The sequence below is a fragment of the Miscanthus floridulus genome, chromosome 3 (assembly GCF_019320115.1).
Source record: "Miscanthus floridulus cultivar M001 chromosome 3, ASM1932011v1, whole genome shotgun sequence".
Classification (NCBI taxonomy): Eukaryota; Viridiplantae; Streptophyta; class Magnoliopsida; order Poales; family Poaceae; genus Miscanthus; species Miscanthus floridulus.
This window is the reverse complement of record NC_089582.1, coordinates 12,250,249-12,268,198: the sequence shown is the minus strand read 5'-3', so window position 1 is coordinate 12,268,198 and position 17,950 is coordinate 12,250,249. Positions and strand designations below refer to the sequence as shown.

The following is a 17,950-nucleotide window of genomic DNA, read 5'->3' as shown; positions in this document are numbered from 1 at the left end:
TGTTTGCTCCATCCCTAAAGAAGCTGTATCTGGAAGACTCTGGGGATCTTGGATACAATATTGTGTGTAGTTTTCTCACCATCTTGCATTTATCAAACTGCCCTCTAGAATCCATCGAACTGCAAATGTGGAATCTTCCATTACTGCAGGAGCTAGAGATTAGTTCTTGTCCCTCTCTGACAGTTATTAGAGATTCAGAACCTATATCCTCTGACATTTTACATGGTGAGGCCAGAAGCAGAGCCATTGATAACACTTTCTTGTCCTTGACTGTTGTAAAAATTACAGATTGCAGAAACTTATCAAACCTTGAACAATTTCTACTACCAGCTTATTTGCCTATCATCAAGAAACTAATAATTTTCGATTGCAGAAGTTTAGAATTGGTACCAACTGAGAGGTTTGGAGATTTACGTTTGCTTGAAGTATTGAGTGTGTCCCATTGTCCAAAGATCAAATCACGACCCCTGTTTGCTCCATCCCTAAAGAAGCTGTATCTGGAAGACTCCGGGAATCTTGGATAGAAGATTGAGTGTAGTTCTCTCACCATCTTGCATTTATCAAACTACCCTCTAGAATCCATTGAACTGCAAATGTGGAATCTTCCATTACTGCAGGAGCTCAAGGTCAGTGTTTGTCGTTCTCTGACAATTATTAGAGATTCAGAACCCATATCCACTGACCTTTCCCATGGCGGGGCCAGAAGCAGTATGGGAAAGTTCCCGTTACTCACTGACCTAACCATTAGCTTCTGTGATAAGCTTAAAATTATTGATGACCTCCTAAATCTCCCTACCATTGAACGAATTTCTATTCTATCGTGTGGCTTGTTGTCCCTGCCAACTAAAAGATTGGGAGGCTTTCTTAAGGTTTTGGACATTTTAATGTGTGGAAGTCTCAACGGGCAAAGTGGAATGTTGTTACCACCCTCCCTCAAAAAGCTCAGATTATGGAATTGTGGGGATTTCTCTGCCTGGTTTCCCAGTTGCCTGGAGAACCTCACCTCCGTCAAGTCACTGGAGATTTATTACTGTGAATGCATAGTGTCCGTTCCTGGCCATCTGTGGAGTAATCTCAAATCACTTCAGAGATTGGAGTTTCATCATTGTCCACAGCTTATATCAATTGGTGGACCAAACGCAACTGCAAACATACATGCAATTATTGAAGGTTGCCCAAAGTTTGAGGGACGAGCGGGCTCAGGCTCTTGTTCTATATATAGACGAGCGGGCTCAGGCTCTTGTTCTTTATATGGTACGTATGCCACTTGTTTGCAGTGTAAATTATGGTCACAAATATGTTAGGACACTTTGGAGTGTGTGCATGTTGCGTTGTTTTAATAAAAAGTTTGATTCCACTTAGATTTTTCATTATAGAAAAATGGTCCTTTTTCCCCTCATCGTGTTGTCTTTTCGATGACAGTTTGAACATGGAAATCAAAGACGGTTGAGATGGAGCAAATAGCTGCAGGGCTTCAAGATCCACTGAGGAAACAAAACACATCACTAATTCTCCATGAATGGCCGAATCTGGTTCTTATGTTCTTACGGCTGTTCTCTTCCCTTTGCTGCAAGATGACATGAAAAACCATTCATAGACTGTTTTCTGTTATATGCTTAATGTTTTATATCTATTTTCTTTTGCGAAAAAATGTTTTTTTTCTATGATCTATTTGCAATTCCTGGTTCTGTGCAAAATAAGTGGGGCACAACACTTACTATAATGTGACTTAATGCATTATACGGAGTATTACATAGTTTATTACTGGAGAGGGGCAAGAGCTAGAGTAGCCGCTGCTTGTTGTCTGTGTTTCGTTTGTGGAAAAATATGTGCAAGGTACCCAAAATATGCATTATAATATCATTTGGTTCTGCGCTAGTTCATTTGGGTGGCCTAAATGAGGGCCACGATTTGGTGGCTAAGATTTCACCGTCTCAAAATTTGGCTTTGCTATTTGGGGCATGTTTGTATGCAACCAACATATGATTGGAGTTATCTTTTCAGTGCAGATCGTTTGTATCATGTATGCTTTCTATATATGGAACTAAATATATGGATTGATTTATCTTTGACCGTAGCAACGCCTATCCATACTCTCTCTATCCAGGAATCATAATTGTATTTTGAAAGGGAAAGTCTAAAATTATATTCAAGTTTATTAGAGTCTAAAATGTGCATCAAAAGTTTTGTGTTCTAAGTGTCTCTGTTTTAGCAATTGACAATATATTACAAGAAAAATAAATGGTCAAAATCAACTTCGTATAAGGGCCTGTTTGGGTGGCATTTTTTTTGGCGAACTGCTACTGTAGCATTTTCGTTGTTATTTGGCAATTAGTGTCCAATCATAGTCTAATTAGGCTTAAAAGATTTGTCTCGTGGATTTCGTCTAAACTGTGTAATTAGTTTTATTTTTTATTTATATTTAATGCTTCATGCATGCGTCCAAAGATTCGATGTGACGGGGAATCTTGAAAAATTTGGCAAAACGAAGTGGAACTAAACTGGCTCTAACTTTCTCTCGTCAAAATATGATTCTCATTCTTAGACAGAGGAAGTAAAGCAAAATGTGTTTGATATCAAACACAAATTCGGTGGCATATAATTTTTCAGATAGTTACTACACGTAAGGTTTGAGTCACAATTCAGCCTCTATTTGGATGCTATTGCATTAAAAAACTACTCCATCCATCCTAAATTATAAGTTGTTTTTAGATTTTTTTAGGTACATTGTTTTGCTATCATCTAGATATACGCTATGTCTAGATATTATGTAATAAAAGTTATACATCTAAAAAAATTAAAGCGACTTATAATTTAGAATGAAGAGAGTATAATTTTTAAAAATATAGAGTTATAAACGTGCAAGACCATAGCTTTTTTTTAAAAAAAGCTTTAGTTGCAAAAAAAAGCTTTAGAGCAACTCAAGAGCCTATCTATTTCCTTGTTGATAGAAATATAGGTTTTAGTGAAAAAATATCCTTCAATATAGTTTCTTTAATTACATCTTCAAATATGTCATTCTCTATTCTGTATTTCTCATTAGCGAAAGATAGAAATCGGAATTGGCTCTTTAGAGAGTGCACAATGTGTAGAAAAAAAACTGTTGGTGGCTTAAAAGAGAGGGTTTTTATTTAAATGCCTCTCCTAATAATGCTTTAGTGACTGACTTTAAGATAGAGTGGAGTTTTTAGAACTCCAAAAACCAATAATTTAAGTAATACTAGTAGAAATGCACATGCGGCACGCACGTGTCTATTAAAAATTATCATACTCAACAAAGATAAAAAGATCATTTATAAAGAAACAAAACATATTGTTCTTAAATAAAAAAAATATGAAGTAACAAGTAATTATACATGGTATTAAGAAAATAGCATCAAATTAATATGATAGAACTGTTTTCCTTGCCTAAATTATTACAAAAATTTCCTGATCCGAAGGCATAATTTTGAACAAGAAATGAAAATCATTTTTGGTGGTTCAGCATAGGTAAAGGTTATTGAACTGCACAGTAACTTCGAAGTTAACTTCTAACGAGGAGATCTTGCACGCCCATACATATAGCTGGAGGCCTCTAAATTTTGTTTTGTTGCCTGCATTTGGCAACCGCAATGATAGCAGCATTTGGGAAGTGCACAGTATATGAAAATAGAGTGTCGATCACCATCGGCTCCAATTTGGGAAGTTATTCATCCCGATGTACAATTCCTGTAAGCAAGCGAGGAAAGATCAACTTTTTATGCTACCAAAAGAAAAGAAAGCGCAGGGAGAAGTAGACAATAATATGGACAAAAAAAATCTCACCTCGATTAAGCATGAACCCAACACATGTTTGTTGCGCCTGGACCTTCTACTGTGGCGAGTCCGGCATCAGAAGCGGAAGATGGACTGAGGCCGCAGCGGGAGAATGGGCCGCAGCTACGAAGGTCCATTCGGCCCAGACTTCCTAACCGGCGCGTCGCGGGCGACGACTGGGCCAGGGCGTGAAGCAGCGTCGTATATATAGGATGGATATGAGATGAGAGGGCATGAAAGATCATTGTAATCACTTTGCATCCTCGTGCAAACTTCCTCTGACCCCGTCCTCATGCTCTGTTGCCTTCCTCTGCTCTAATCTTGCTACTCGCCTGAACTCTGTACTGCTACCCTGAATGCTAAGATTCGTCTAAGTTCGTAACAAATTGGTACTCAGAGCCACATCCTGCAGCACCACGAAACCACCATCTCATCGGCCGTCACTGCTCAGTGTAGGGTTCGTCATTGGTGTTCCGCTGGAGCCCCACGAGATCATCCACGACCACTTCACTCGGTTCCGCAAAGCAGCTGGGCGATATGGATCCCAACACCAAGCTCATCCTCGACGAACTCAGATCCGTGCAGGCGAATCTCACCGCCCGCATGGATTTGGTGGAGAGCTCCGTCGGCAAGCGCGTCGCCTCCCTGGAGGACACCGCTAAGGCGTTCGACACCTGGCATCCGAAGGTGGACGCGACGGTGGACGAGTTGCATGCGGAGGTGGGCGCGATTCGGAAGACGGATGAGAAGGTGGAGACATTGCGGGAAGAGATGACCGCACTGCGCAAGTCCGTGAGCCGCTCCGTCCTCGACGCCGCGCCGGCCGTGCCAACCGGAGTGTTGCCGTCGCCTCCAAAGGTGTCCGCAGCGACGATTCCCGCCGGCTGGACCAAATTCAGCCCGTTAGGGCACCGCGAGGAATCAAGCCACCGGGGATTCGAGTATCCAACTCAATCCCCGGTCAAGGGTACGCTCACTCCATCCAATCCTGATCCTAAACCCAAACTGCTTCGCTCTTACTCGGGATCAGCTCTCATAGCGGGTGTGCCCGGTGGCTCAGGTGGGGATGATGGGTTTCCACGCCGCACTTGGCATGGGGAAGGGGTTCCTGGAGGCAATTGGTCTAGGGAGGGAACTCACGAACACATACCCAAAATGAATTTTCCCCCATTTGATGGAGAGAACCCAAAATTGTGGCTAGGGCGTTGTTTGGATTATTTTGACATGTACATGGTCCCACACCGTCGCTGGGTTAAGGTTGCCACCATGCACATGACTGCAGCCGCAGCTCGCTGGTTCCAGTCCGTGGAAGATCAGATTCGTCAGGGGAATTGGGAATTCTTTTGTCAGGCTGTCATGGAGCGTTTTGGCAAGGATCAGCATGCTCTTTTGATCCGCCAGCTCTTCCACATATACCAAACTGGGTCCGTGCAGGAGTATATTGATCAGTACACTGGGTTAGTTGAGCAATTGATCGCCTATGGTCGCAACACCGATCCTCTGTATTATGCCATGCGTTTTGTTGATGGCCTCCGTGCTGATATTCGTGCTGCTGTACATTTGCAACACCCTGCTACTCTAGATACTGCCTGCATGCTCGCTTTGTTGCAGGAAGAGTTGGTGGAGCCAGGTCGTCGGTGTGACGTTCGGAGGCCGGAGCCATTCACCTTCGCCAAGGCGGCACCGCGGGGTCCCTTGCATCAGTCTAGACAGATGATGCACCACAGTGCGCGGCTATTTCCATGGCGACATCAGGTAGTTCGCAACCTGCTCGAGCTATTCAGTTTTTGGGCATGGTACAAGGACATCAGGCTTGGATTTTGGTGGACTCTAGAAGCACTCATACTTTTGTTAGCCAAGCTCTGGCCTCTCAGCTGTCCGGGATATCGACTTTTAGTCCTGCTCTTCGGGTCACCGTAGGTGATGGATCTCAATTGACTTGTTGCTCCCAAATTGATCAGCTATCTTGGTCTGTTCAGTCTTGCAACTTTGTTTCGGCGGCCAAGGTTTTGCCTCTGAAGTCTTATGAGTTGATTGTTGGAATGGACTGGTTGGCTTCTCGCAGTCCGATGCAGGTGGATTGGAATAGCAAATGGATGATAATTCCCTATGGTCAAGGCCACAGTTTATTGCAGGGTGAGCTGATGAGTCTACCTGTTGGTTCTGTCATTTAGGTTACCACTATGCTGTCGGTTGATACTGTAGCTCGTCAGGTGCCTGTTCCGTCTAAGATTGCAGCACTCTTAACAGAGTTTCAGTCTGTCTCTGCTCCTCCAACTGGCTATCCGCCGGCACGCCATTGTGACCATGCCATCCCATTGATACCGGGAGCCAGTCCATTCTCCGTCAGACCCTATTGTTACTCTCCCTTGCTTAAGGATGAAATTGAGCGTCAAGTTACTGAAATGCTACAAGCCGGCCTGATCCAGCCCAGTTCTAGTCCATTTTCTTCATCAGTGTTACTGGTCAAGAAGAAGGATGGCACATATCGCTTTTGTGTGGATTTCAGGCAACTCAACACCATCACAGTCAAAGCTAAATATCCAGTCCCAGTCATTGAAGAGCTTCTCAATGAACTCACACATGCATCTTGGTTTTCTTGCCTTGATCTAACAGCGGGTTACCATCAGATTAGGCTAAAGAGTGGGGAGGAATTCAAGACTGCTTTTCAAACTCACACCGGCCATTACGAGTTTCGTGTCATGGCTTTTGGTCTCACAGGAGCTCCAACCACCTTTCACAAGGCCATGCACACTACTCTATACCCTCTGTTGTGTAAATGCGTACTGGTTTTCTTCGACGACATTCTCATTTACAGTCATTCCTATGAAGAACATGTTGAGCATTTGCGGATGGTCTTTCGGTTGCTTCAGCAGGATCACTGACAGGTGAAGATGTCCAAATGTCACTTTGCCCAGCGCCAGCTTCGTTATTTGGGGCATGTCATCTCAGAGAAAGGTGTGGCCACTGATCCTGATAAGGTGCAAGGTGTCTTGAAATGGCCTGTTCCACAGTCAGTTAAGGAATTGCATAGTTTCTTGGGACTCGCAGGATACTACAGACGCTTTGTTAAGCACTTTGGCATCATATCCAAACCATTGACATATCTTCTTCTCAAAGGGGTTGTATATGTCTGGACATATAGCTAGGATCAAGCCTTCTCAGCCTTAAAGCATGCTCTGACCACCGCCCCGGTGTTGGCTCTACCTGATTTCAACCGCCCTTTTGTAGTGGAGACTGATGCCAGCGGTACTAGAATTGGAGCTATCCTGATGCAAGGAGGTCATCCCTTGGCATTCCTGAGCAAAGTCTTGGGACCCCGACTGCAAGGGTTATCCACATATAAGGAATGTATGGCTATCTTGTTGGCACTAGAGCACTGGCACAGTTATCTACAACATGTCGAGTTTCAGATCATCATCGATCATCGTAGCTTGGTGCAGTTAACCGACCAAAGGCTTCACACACCCTAGCAGCAAAAGGTCTTCACCAAGCTCATTGGACTGCAGTACCGGATTGTCTACCACAAGGGCACGGATAACGGAGCGGCTGATGCACTCTCCCATTGTCCTTCCGCGCAATTGGCTGCGCTGTCAGTTTGTCAGCCTCAGTGGTTGGAGGCCATGGTGGACTCATACTCTCACAATGCACGAGCCCAAGAATTGCTTGCCAAGATGGTCGTAGCACCGGATTCAGTCACTAACTTTACCCTTCGTGACGGACTGCTGCGCTACAAATGTCGTATTTGGGTGGGTGCTGATCCTGAGTTGCAAACTCAACTGATTGCAGCGGTGCACTCTACTGCTGTTGGTGGCCATTCAGGCGTATCCGTCACCTATCGCCGATTGAAGCAAATCTTTGCATGGACAGGCATGAAGTCAACCATTCAGTCTTTTGTAGCAGCGTGGTGGTCTGCCAACAAGCTAAACCTGACTGTTCCAAGCTGCCTGGCTTGTTACAGCCGTTGCCTGTACCTGACAACGCCTGGTCAGTGGTATCCATGGATTTTATTGAAGGGCTCCCATCATCACAAGCTTCTACTTGCATCATGGTGATCGTGGATCTTTTTTCCAAGTATGCTCATTTCCTGCCTCTTAAGCATCCTTTCACTGCACGCTCTGTGGCTCAGTCGTTTATGTCTCAAGTGTATAAGTTACATGGTATGCCACAAGCTATTGTATCGGATCGAGACAAAGTCTTTACAAGTCATTTCTGGCGAGAGCTGTTTCAGTTGGCTGGAGTTGAGCTGCGGATGAGTAGTGCTTATCATCCGCAAACGGATGGGCAAACCGAACGAGTCAATCAATGTTTGGAGATGTTTCTGCGTTGCTTCGTGCATGCTTGCCCACATCAGTGGCGACAGTGGTTGGATCAAGCTGAATTTTGGTACAACACCAATTGACACTCAGTTTTGGGGCATTCTCCTTTTGAGGTCTCGTATGGTCATGCGCCACGCCATTTTGGCATTACCACTCCTTCAGGCATAGACATTCTTGACTTGGATTCTTGGCTGTCTGACCGGGCTCTAATGTCTGAGGTGATCCGCCAGCATCTGAATCGCGCTAAGCAACGTATGAAGAAGCAAGCTGATGAGCATCGGTCCGAACGACAGTTTTAGATTGGTGATCTGGTATTCGTCAAAATCTAGCCATATGTGCAATCTTCCTTGGCTCAGCGCAGCAATCAGAAGCTGGCCTTCAAATTCTTCGGACCATTCCATATACTGGCTCGAGTGGGAGCGGTGGCTTACAAATTGGAACTTCCAGTTTCTTCTTCGGTGCACCCGGTGTTCCATGTTTCATAGCTCAAGAAGTCGGTGGGCACTCATCATTCTGTCACCAGTCATCCACCTTCTGAGGCGGTCCTTTGGAGTGTGCCTGAGCGAATTCTTCAGACACGATCCATCACTAAGGGTACGCACTCTATCACTCAAGGTTTCATTCAGTGGTCTAATCTGCCAAAGTCTCTAGCTACTTGGGAGGATTTGGAGTTCCTTCGGCAGCAGTTTCCCCGCGCCGCCGTCTGGAACCGGCTCGGCGCGCAAGGAAGGGGGAATGTTGCGCCTGGACCTTCTACTGTGGTGAGTCCGGCATCAGAAGCGGAAGATGGACTGAGGCCGCAGCGGGAGAATGGGCCGCAGCTACGAAGGTCCATTCGGCCCAGACTTCCTAACCGGCGCGTAGGCCAGGGCGTGAAGCAGCGTCGTATATACAGGATGGATGTGAGATGAGAGGGCATGAAAGATCATTGTAATCACTTTGCATCCTCCTGCAAACTTCCTCTGACCCTGTCCTCATGCTCTGCTGCCTTCCTCTGCTCTAATCTTGCTACTCGCCTGAACTCTGTACCGCTACCCTGAATGCTGAGATTCGTCTGAGTTCCTAACAATGTTGTCGAGGGCCATAGGTCTCTCCTTGAGGTAGCTACTCCCGTTGGATGATTACAGCACAGTAGAAAAGAAAAGAAAAGAAAAGAAAAGAAAAGAAAAGCACAGACATACATGCATATATAGCTTTAGCAGTGACTGTAACATATAGTTCCATCAATCTGCACACACCTTAAACTCGCCGGTGAGTTGTAGGTCATATAAATTTGATATTTTGATACAAGCTACCCAAAGCATGACAGAATTCAAGTGATCCTCATGATACTATCTCTATGTAGCTCTAAGAATTCTGAGTAATCAACCAAGTGTTGTGCTTCGAAATCAGTACAGAAATTCATTTAATGAAAAACTAATTTAGTTTGAAACTTGGATGTATGTCTAATGGTCATTGCAATCTTAGCAATCAAACCAAGTGCTTCTCACTTCTCAGTATTCTTGCGGCATAAATATTAGTAAAACTATACACCAAAAGTTTGACAAAACAATCACTAATCTTTAGAGCAGTTTGATTAGGCAACATATCATTGAACTTGAACATCACCACAGCAATCCAAATTGTCACAAAGAAGCCCGTGCAAAACAACGGTAAACAAAGTAGTTCTCCTAAGATTATGGCAGATGGAAAATATAGCTGAATTATTGTAAAGCACATATTCATAGTCGGATGATATTTTCATGTAAAAAATCTCTACAATATTTTATTTTCACAACAAGAACAGAAAGGGAAGGATCTTTTAGCACATTAGCTCAAGGAACTTCTGCGCCAACCGTATCAGCAAACCATTAAACTATAGAGAATTTTAGAAAGATCTTAAATTCTCCATAATGTTAGAGCATTCAAATTATCTAATAATAGATTTTAAGACATAACAGTTATTTGAAGCATTTCCTAAAAATGAATAACTAAATAAATATCAGTTTATGTGGGTTACCTAAAGCGACTCAATTGCACGATAGCAAAAGCTTCATCTTTTTCTGTGATAGTTAAGGCATAATTCACTACACAAGCGCGCACACGTTTATAAAAAACATATTATACGCAATGTGAGAATACTAAAATAATGTTTCTAGTAAATATGATGTGCGGCGCGCACATGTTTTTATTGAAAAAAAAGATCATTTGTAATGTAGGGATGTATGCCAATAAATATTTTTAAAAGAAAATTACAGATTAAAATAATGATATTAACAAATCATCCAACACTCAACCTGCATGAAAAAAAAGAAATAAAGAATTCAATTTATAGAAGATCTGTCTGGTCTCTAATGTGCTCACGAAACATATCTATTACTCAAGTGGGCTGTAGTGAGATGACAAACTCTATTTTGGTGGGTTTTCAACCATGCACAATGATAACAGTTCCTTCGTACAAAAATAAATTCAATATATATAAATGAAGAAAAATTATAATAAATAATTGACTATATACACTTATTAGCATCATCTATATACACTTGTAATGATAACACCGGTGGGAGTGGGATCGTGCTATCTGCTATACATACCACCGACCTAAAAAAACAAACATAAACAAATTGAATCTACCAATGTGTTGACGTTCTGTGTGCTGTGATGACATGGTCATGCCCTTCCTTCCAATAAGACCCGTGATTTTCAATATTTCTTTATGCTTCTAGGCTAGTTTATATAAAGAGTACAATGCAATGATAACCGGGAATATGAGACATTGGACAGAATGATGAAATTAAGGTTGGAGGTGCTACTTTACTGCACCAGAGTGGTAGGTGGCCCACCGGTAAATTGATATGAAGCGTTAGATTTAAAGACTCGAGTAAATCTAAGAGACAAAAATTAAGGTGAGTAGAAATATCAGGGTGATGGACTATTTTCAATTCCTCCGCTCTTTTATAGCACAGAGATTATAGTTTGTCGTATCAAATGCTCTACGCTCAAAATATTTTATAAAATATATAGATTTTTTTTTTCTAAAACTCAAAAAATATTTTGCATCCAATAAACGCTCCACGAACAAGAGGACAGACTTGAGGGCCCAGAAACCTGTGACATTGTCCCCTGAATCTTATCCCCTCCTCCGACCATCTCTCTTCACCCCCTCTTCCTCGGCGAGCTCCACCTCCACGGAGACCAGAGCGGCCGGCGCTGCGGCGGAGGTCCAAGCCGAGCTCCGATTACTTCCCCTCCCAACCGCGCAACCCTGTCCATGGCGCGCGCGGCGCGGACTCGACGAGCCCCTGTGCATCCCCGCCGCCGGCGCGCGGCCTGCTAAGCCACCATTCCTCTCCGCGCGCCCTCCTCACCCTCTCCCTCTCCTAAACCCACGCCACTCCTCCTCATGGGCCCGCCGGCCTACACGGCCTCCCCCTGCACGGGTTCCGCTCTCTTCTCCAACTCCCGAGCGCCGCCGCCGCCGCCGCCGCTTCTACTTCTCCAGCGTGGCCCGGGGGCGCCGTTGGCCGCTGGGAGGTACGGCGGCCGCGTAGCCCCGTCGCAGGAGAGGCGCCGCTCGGCCCCGGCTCAGGAGAAGCGCCTCCCCTCGGAGTCGTCGTCCCGGACCCAGCTCCCGGAGCGGAAGCGGCACTGGAAGGCGGGGGAGTTCCCGGGGACCGCTACTGCCGATAGGGGTGGCGGCGGACGGCTGCCCGCTCAAGGGAAGCGGCATTCGAAGGCCGGGGAGTTTCCCGGGACGGACGGCGGCGGCCGCCCAGCCCCCGCCCCGTCGCAGGGGAAGCGGCATTGGAAGGCCGGCGAGTTCCCGGGCACCGCCGCCGGCCCCGGTTCGGGGACGCCGAGGACTCCCCTCAAGAACGTCAAGAAGCGGCTGGACGCCCGCGCGGACGCCAAGGCGTGGGCGTGCACCGTCACCGAGGCCCTCGCCGACCGCGTCAGCTCCAAGAACTGGCAAGAGGCGCTTCAGGTAAAACACCACCACCGGTTACATCTGATTTCCCTTGGTTGCATTGCTCCATCGTCTCCAAAAATTCAAAATTCCTCTTAATTGCTAGTTAGATTCAATTGTTTGTTTGAGGAAAGGGAATAGTGGCAAATGTTGTTACTAACACTAATTGCGAATTGGTGCTGGCAGGTCTTTGAGATGCTCAAGGAGCAGCCGTTCTACCATCCCAAAGAGGGCACCTACATGAAGCTCATAGTGCTGCTCGGCCGATCAGGGCAGCCTGCCCGGGCGCACCAACTCTTTGATGAGATGTTGCAACAAGGATGCCAGCCCACCCCTGAGCTTTACACCGCCTTAGTTGGGGCCTACTGCCGCAGCGGCCTACTGGACGAGGCGCTCCAGCTCCTCAATGACATGAAGGGCTCACCGTTGTGCCAGCCTGATGTCTACACCTACAGCACCATCATCAAGGCCTGTGTTGATGCCACAAGATTCGACCTCATCGATGTTATGTACAAAGACATGGCTGAGCGCTCTATAGCGCCCAACACAGTCACGCAGAATATTGTCCTCAGTGGCTACGGAAAGGCTGGACGGCTGGATGACATGGAGAGAGTGCTCGCTGACATGCTCGACAGCACAGCCTGCAAACCGGATGTCTGGACCATGAACATTATCTTAAGCTTGTTTGGAAACGGGGGCCAGGTTGAATTGATGGAAAAATGGTACGAGAAATTCAGAAGCTATGGGATCGAACCAGAGACTCGCACACTGAACATCCTGATTGGTGCCTATGGGAAGAAGCGGATGTACGATAAGATGTCTGCAGTCATGGAGTACATGCGCAAGCTTGCCTTCCCATGGACAACTGCGACATACAACAATGTGATTGAGGCCTTTGCTGAGGCGGGTGATGCCAAAAACATGGAGCATACATTTAACCAGATGCGCTCTGAGGGTATGAAGCCGGATACAAAGACCTTCTGTTGTCTAATAACTGGGTTTAGCAAAGCAGGCCAATTCCATAAGGTGGTGGGCATGGTTAAGCTTGCTGAGAGGCTGGATGTGCCTGCAAATACATCTTTCCACAATGCTATTCTTGGTGCATGTGCAAGAGCAGATGATCTTATGGAGATGGAGAGGGTCTTCAGGCACATGAAGCATACACAGTGTGAGCCTGATGCTGTGACATACTCTATCTTGGTGGAAGCTTATCGGAAGGAAGGAATGACAGACAAGATTTATGCTTTGCATCAGGAGAACCCAACTTTGGTTCCAACTGATTTTGTCATGGTTTAACTGACCCACTGACTGAATAACGGACCAGAAATGTTTAGGCTTGGTTGCAATGGTTGAAAATTTTCCTGCTATCAATGTTTGGAATTGATGATGCTACCAAGCAGAGTGGCAGTTATTCTCCAACTCCATTTTTTGTCTGTTGGCCTGCAGAGTTAATATAGATGTTTTCTCGAACTGAAGGGGGTTTCAGTGAGATGTGCCCAGCACCACAGTATGCATAACTCAGATACAAGGAGTTATAAGGCTCTGAAAGTGCTTCAGTAAGATTCTGGCCAGTTTGAGTTACCAAGTATTTGGGAACAGAGGAAGTTTTCTGAACCGGTGAATGGGAACAAAATTGTATGTTTCTCCACTATGGCACTGTTAATCCTTTTCTTGACAACACGGGACTTATACATAGTTTGGGAGAATAAAAGAATTCCTATTCTCTGATGGTAAAATTTTCTGTGGCCCTACTCTGTACCAGCCTATGCCCAATATCTTTCAGATTAATATTTGGTACCTTTTTACAATCTTTTCACAAATTTATAGCTGTGACTTCTAGTACATTGCACATGTAGTGAAACTTGGAATATTTGTGTACAGAAGGGTAGGCATTAAGTTTTCTCTAGCACCCTTAATGTGTAGTTTGGCGATTATGTGCATTTCACCAAACAATATGTTAAGGCAGTGGATTAAATTTGATTTGTCAGATTCTACACACTACAGGAGCTATGTTGCATTTTTTTTAATGAGGTATATAGTAGAGTATTAGTGTATTACCAATCCTGTAGCCAAGTGATAGATCTTATGATTGAGATCATGGGTTAAGGCTCCTCTTCTCTTATGAATTAGCATGATGGCTTATCTGAACTGCTAGAGCTATTGGTGCTTGTTTTTGCATATTCACTTATAGTACTAAACATTGTAGATCAGGAGCTTGTAATGCAACTCTTAGATCAATGGTGCAGAATTTTTCTCAGCAGTTGAGCTTTCGATATACCGCCATCTTTTGTCCATATAGAGTGCTTTCGAGGATCCTACTAGTATCATCTTTCCTGATGCAAAGATAAGAATATATATATTTTTTTTAACAAACCAGAAGGACAAAAAGGTCAGAAAAGAATCAAGCATCCACAGTTAAATCAATTCATTTTAGTTATCTAATATATGTCCATTGGATTTGGGATTATATAGAAATGAGTATATCACTTTTAGAACTATATTCCTTTTTTTTGAGGAAAAGATTATGCTGATTTTATCTGCTCCAAAAGTCGCTTGAAATCAAATGGAATGCACATAGTTTCAAATTACCCTGAAGTATTATTAACTTATGGGGGTGAGCGGAGGGGAGGCATAGACCGTGAATTGAGGCACATCTTTTTGTAGGAAAAATAATCATCGAAATCAGTGTTGAAATGGAGGGATGAACATAGCACCCAAAGGTCTTCTGGAAGATTTAGTTTCAGAAAATACACAGAGCGAGAACATTCCTCAGAATTTCTGAAAATGGATTTTTAGGATTATTAAGTGATTTTCAGGAACTATGAAATGTCCACAGACGATAGTGGATGACAAGTGGGTCCTGGGACAATGTCAAGGTCACTGGGCTTGTGGAACAAAAAGGCAAAGTCAGCCTTTTATCTATGGGTCAAGACCATATCCTCCTTAGGCTGGTCTTCGTGCTTGGGCCAAACCTATCACAGCCTAGCCAGGTTTGGCGGAAAACATGACCCATGAGCCTCTGTTTTAGAAATGCCCAGTAGGTTGAACTGAAAACGGAAAGTAAACACAACTTAAAAAAAAAAAACAGATTCTGAGGATGCTCTCTGGAGTCTGGACTAAAACCACTGGCAAACACTTCATCATCAGATGATATGAACTGCTTTGTGCTATCTGCTAGTGATCACTTACAATTTACATATGATGACACAGGTAGCAGTACATTTAGCATTTTGACTCTGGTATGCCCCTTCTAAACATTCTACCTTACAGTTTTCCCATGCCATTATAACTTGGGATACCCTATGAGAAAATGCACTCATTTTTCCTAGTACTATAGTAGCCTAACAATCACAAACACTATGGAAGTGCGCCGCCGTTTTTTGTGGATCGCTTCCTCTTGTTTCCTGTAGAAGATTTCAGCTCCTGAATCTCACAAGCATAGACGTAGCTATAATAGGGTGGTATGGGAGACTTCCATGCCAGGGCTTCGAATCTCCCAGGAAGCTTTGCGTCTCCATAGGTCACATCGTGCAAGGTGATCTTGGGAACCTGATGATGATCGTGCTGTGAAGAGTGCCGATGATACTGATGGTTAGCAACCACCTGCTCAGACCTCCTGTGTATCCAGCGGCGGATCCACAGGGGGGGGCTGGGGGGGCTCCAGCCCCCCCTAATTTCTTGATTTCAAGCCTAATCACTGTAGCAAAAGCTTGATTTCACCATTAAATCTTCATGCAAATCAACATCTCCATTGTTTTAGCCCCCCCTTATCCCGCATCGTGCATCCGCCACTGTGTGTATCCTCCCAAAATATACTGGTTTGTTCTGGTTCAGCAGGTCGTATGGGTGCTCACCAAACTTGGACACATGTCTCTGGAACTGCGACCTCATGAATGTCGCAAACTTCCCCCAGAATTGGACGCTGAAGCTGTCCCTCAGCATGCGGGCGGATACGTTGGCGATGATCATGCTCCCGTTCAACGTCGCTGCAATCTCCATTGCCAGGTTGGTGAGCTGCCTTGGGTGTGACATGGGGTCTGCGCTCCCGAACGCGAGCGTCCTGAAGAAATACCAGTACGCCTCATGCGACAGGGGCTTCAGAGTTAGAGCCCGTGTTGTTCCAAGCTTTGCGATCTTGTCAGAACGGCTTGTAAGTATGATCTTGCTACCTCTAGGCATCCAATGTTTAGATGCAGAGTACAGCCTGTTCCACACATCTTCGTCCAGATCCCCACCTACCTCCACAACAAGAAGCAATCTCCTTGTCGCCCCATCTTTGTTGGAAGAATAATCTGACGTGCCGCAATCTTGCTGTCTCATTGCACATAATCCTTCTCTGAAAGCTGCTAGCCCATCATATAGAAAGTCATGGTCGCTCAAGAACACGGTTTCTGAGAAATGACCACGGATTCTTTCATCCTTGCAGACATGGGCGACTAGCGTGCTCTTGCCGACCCTGAAGGGACCGACGATCGGCAGCACCGCTGGTTCTTCGGCACCAGAATGTTGTGCATACAACAGGAAGTCGATGACAAGCTGTGCTTCAATCTGGCGACCAATCTGGCGACCAAACATGCAGTTGCCCAGCAGGAGATACATGCTGTAAGGCTGGCGGTCAATGCCACGACTGTTGTCGTTCGCCAAGAACAGGACTAGCTCATGGGCATCGACGATCATGGCGCTCAGACGGTCAAGCACCTCCTGCATTTCTTCTGAAATCTCTCTACTGGTTGCTGCACTGGGAAAACAGAGATCTTTTACAGAATCTACTTTGGAGAAAACAGAAGAAGCCACAGGCCGGCGACGATTCACGATGATCCGTCCATTGCTGGATGACGCCTCCTCTTGGTGAAGACAACTCGTTTGGCATCTGAAAGTGTCGAGGGCATAGTGGCCTTGGTGCATGGCGTCAACCAGCGCGTCCAGCTGCTGGAGCATGGCTCGGTTCGTGATTTGCCGCCGCCCCATGGCCTCGTCGACGATGACCTGCGCCCGGAGCAGGACGCTCTGGAGGCGATCCTCCAGTGCTGGAGGCTTGGGACGCCTGCTGATGAAGAAATCTATGGATCTTGTGGCTAGGTCGCCTAGTATCGCAGAAAGGAAAATCTCCAGTAGCGACACCATCCTTCTGAATTTTCTGTGTGTGCCATATGTGTTTCTAGTAAGAACTCCAAAAGGAGGACTAAAGGAGAGTATGAACCTATGAATATATGATAGCAACTTGCTGAACTCAAGGAGAGCATGCACATGCATATAAGAACAGCTAATAAGCTGACACTGGCGGTAGTCTCCACTCCAGTCCACTGATATGACCTTTGCATTGAATGGGTATTGAACGAGTCTTTCACGTTGTACTTTTACTGTTTTTGTTATGCTCCATTGATTTCCATGTGATCTCTTCTTTCTCACCCGACATGGGAACGTGTGCATTACTCCCTAATTAAATACTGGAAAAAAATATGTAATGGTTTTCTAGATGGCGACGACGACACTGCATGACCATCGGGTGATGTATGTATTACATTACACTGCAAGTCCAGTGTACCGGCGGGGCTTGCTTTGCTTCCATGGCGAGGTGCGTGCATGCAACATTTCTGAATTCCGAACAGGGTTTGGGAGAATGAAAGAATTCCTAATCTGATGGTAAAATTTTCTGTGGCCCACTCTGTACCAGATTACCTTAACATATGCCCAAAATCTTTCAGATTAATAGTTAGAAGTTTTTTCACATCTTTTCATAAATATATAGACATGACTTCTAGGTCGTTGCACATGTACTGAAACTTATTATATATGTGTGTACAAAAGGCACTCTACAAATCTCCTGTATCCGGGAGTGAATGTGTGTTAGTTAAGCTTTGCACTGTAAATAGATAGGACTGCATGTTTT

General features: G+C 45.1%; 2 protein-coding genes across 2 annotated transcripts; one reads left to right on the top strand and one right to left on the bottom strand.

The window, feature by feature from the left end:
* The first annotated feature begins 11,200 nt into the window (after positions 1–11,200).
* Positions 11,201–14,154, top strand: LOC136541377 (pentatricopeptide repeat-containing protein At3g06430, chloroplastic-like). Its single transcript, XM_066533223.1, has 2 exons — positions 11,201–12,078; positions 12,247–14,154. The coding sequence occupies exons 1-2, from the start codon at positions 11,497–11,499 to the stop codon at positions 13,354–13,356; spliced, it is 1,692 nt and encodes a 563-aa protein (XP_066389320.1). The 5' UTR covers positions 11,201–11,496; the 3' UTR covers positions 13,357–14,154.
* Positions 14,155–15,634: 1,480 nt separating this feature from the next.
* Positions 15,635–17,391, bottom strand: LOC136541378 (disease resistance protein RGA2-like). Its single transcript, XM_066533224.1, has one exon. The coding sequence runs from the start codon at positions 17,311–17,313 to the stop codon at positions 15,817–15,819; it is 1,497 nt and encodes a 498-aa protein (XP_066389321.1). The 5' UTR covers positions 17,314–17,391; the 3' UTR covers positions 15,635–15,816.
* Positions 17,392–17,950: the final 559 nt, after the last annotated feature.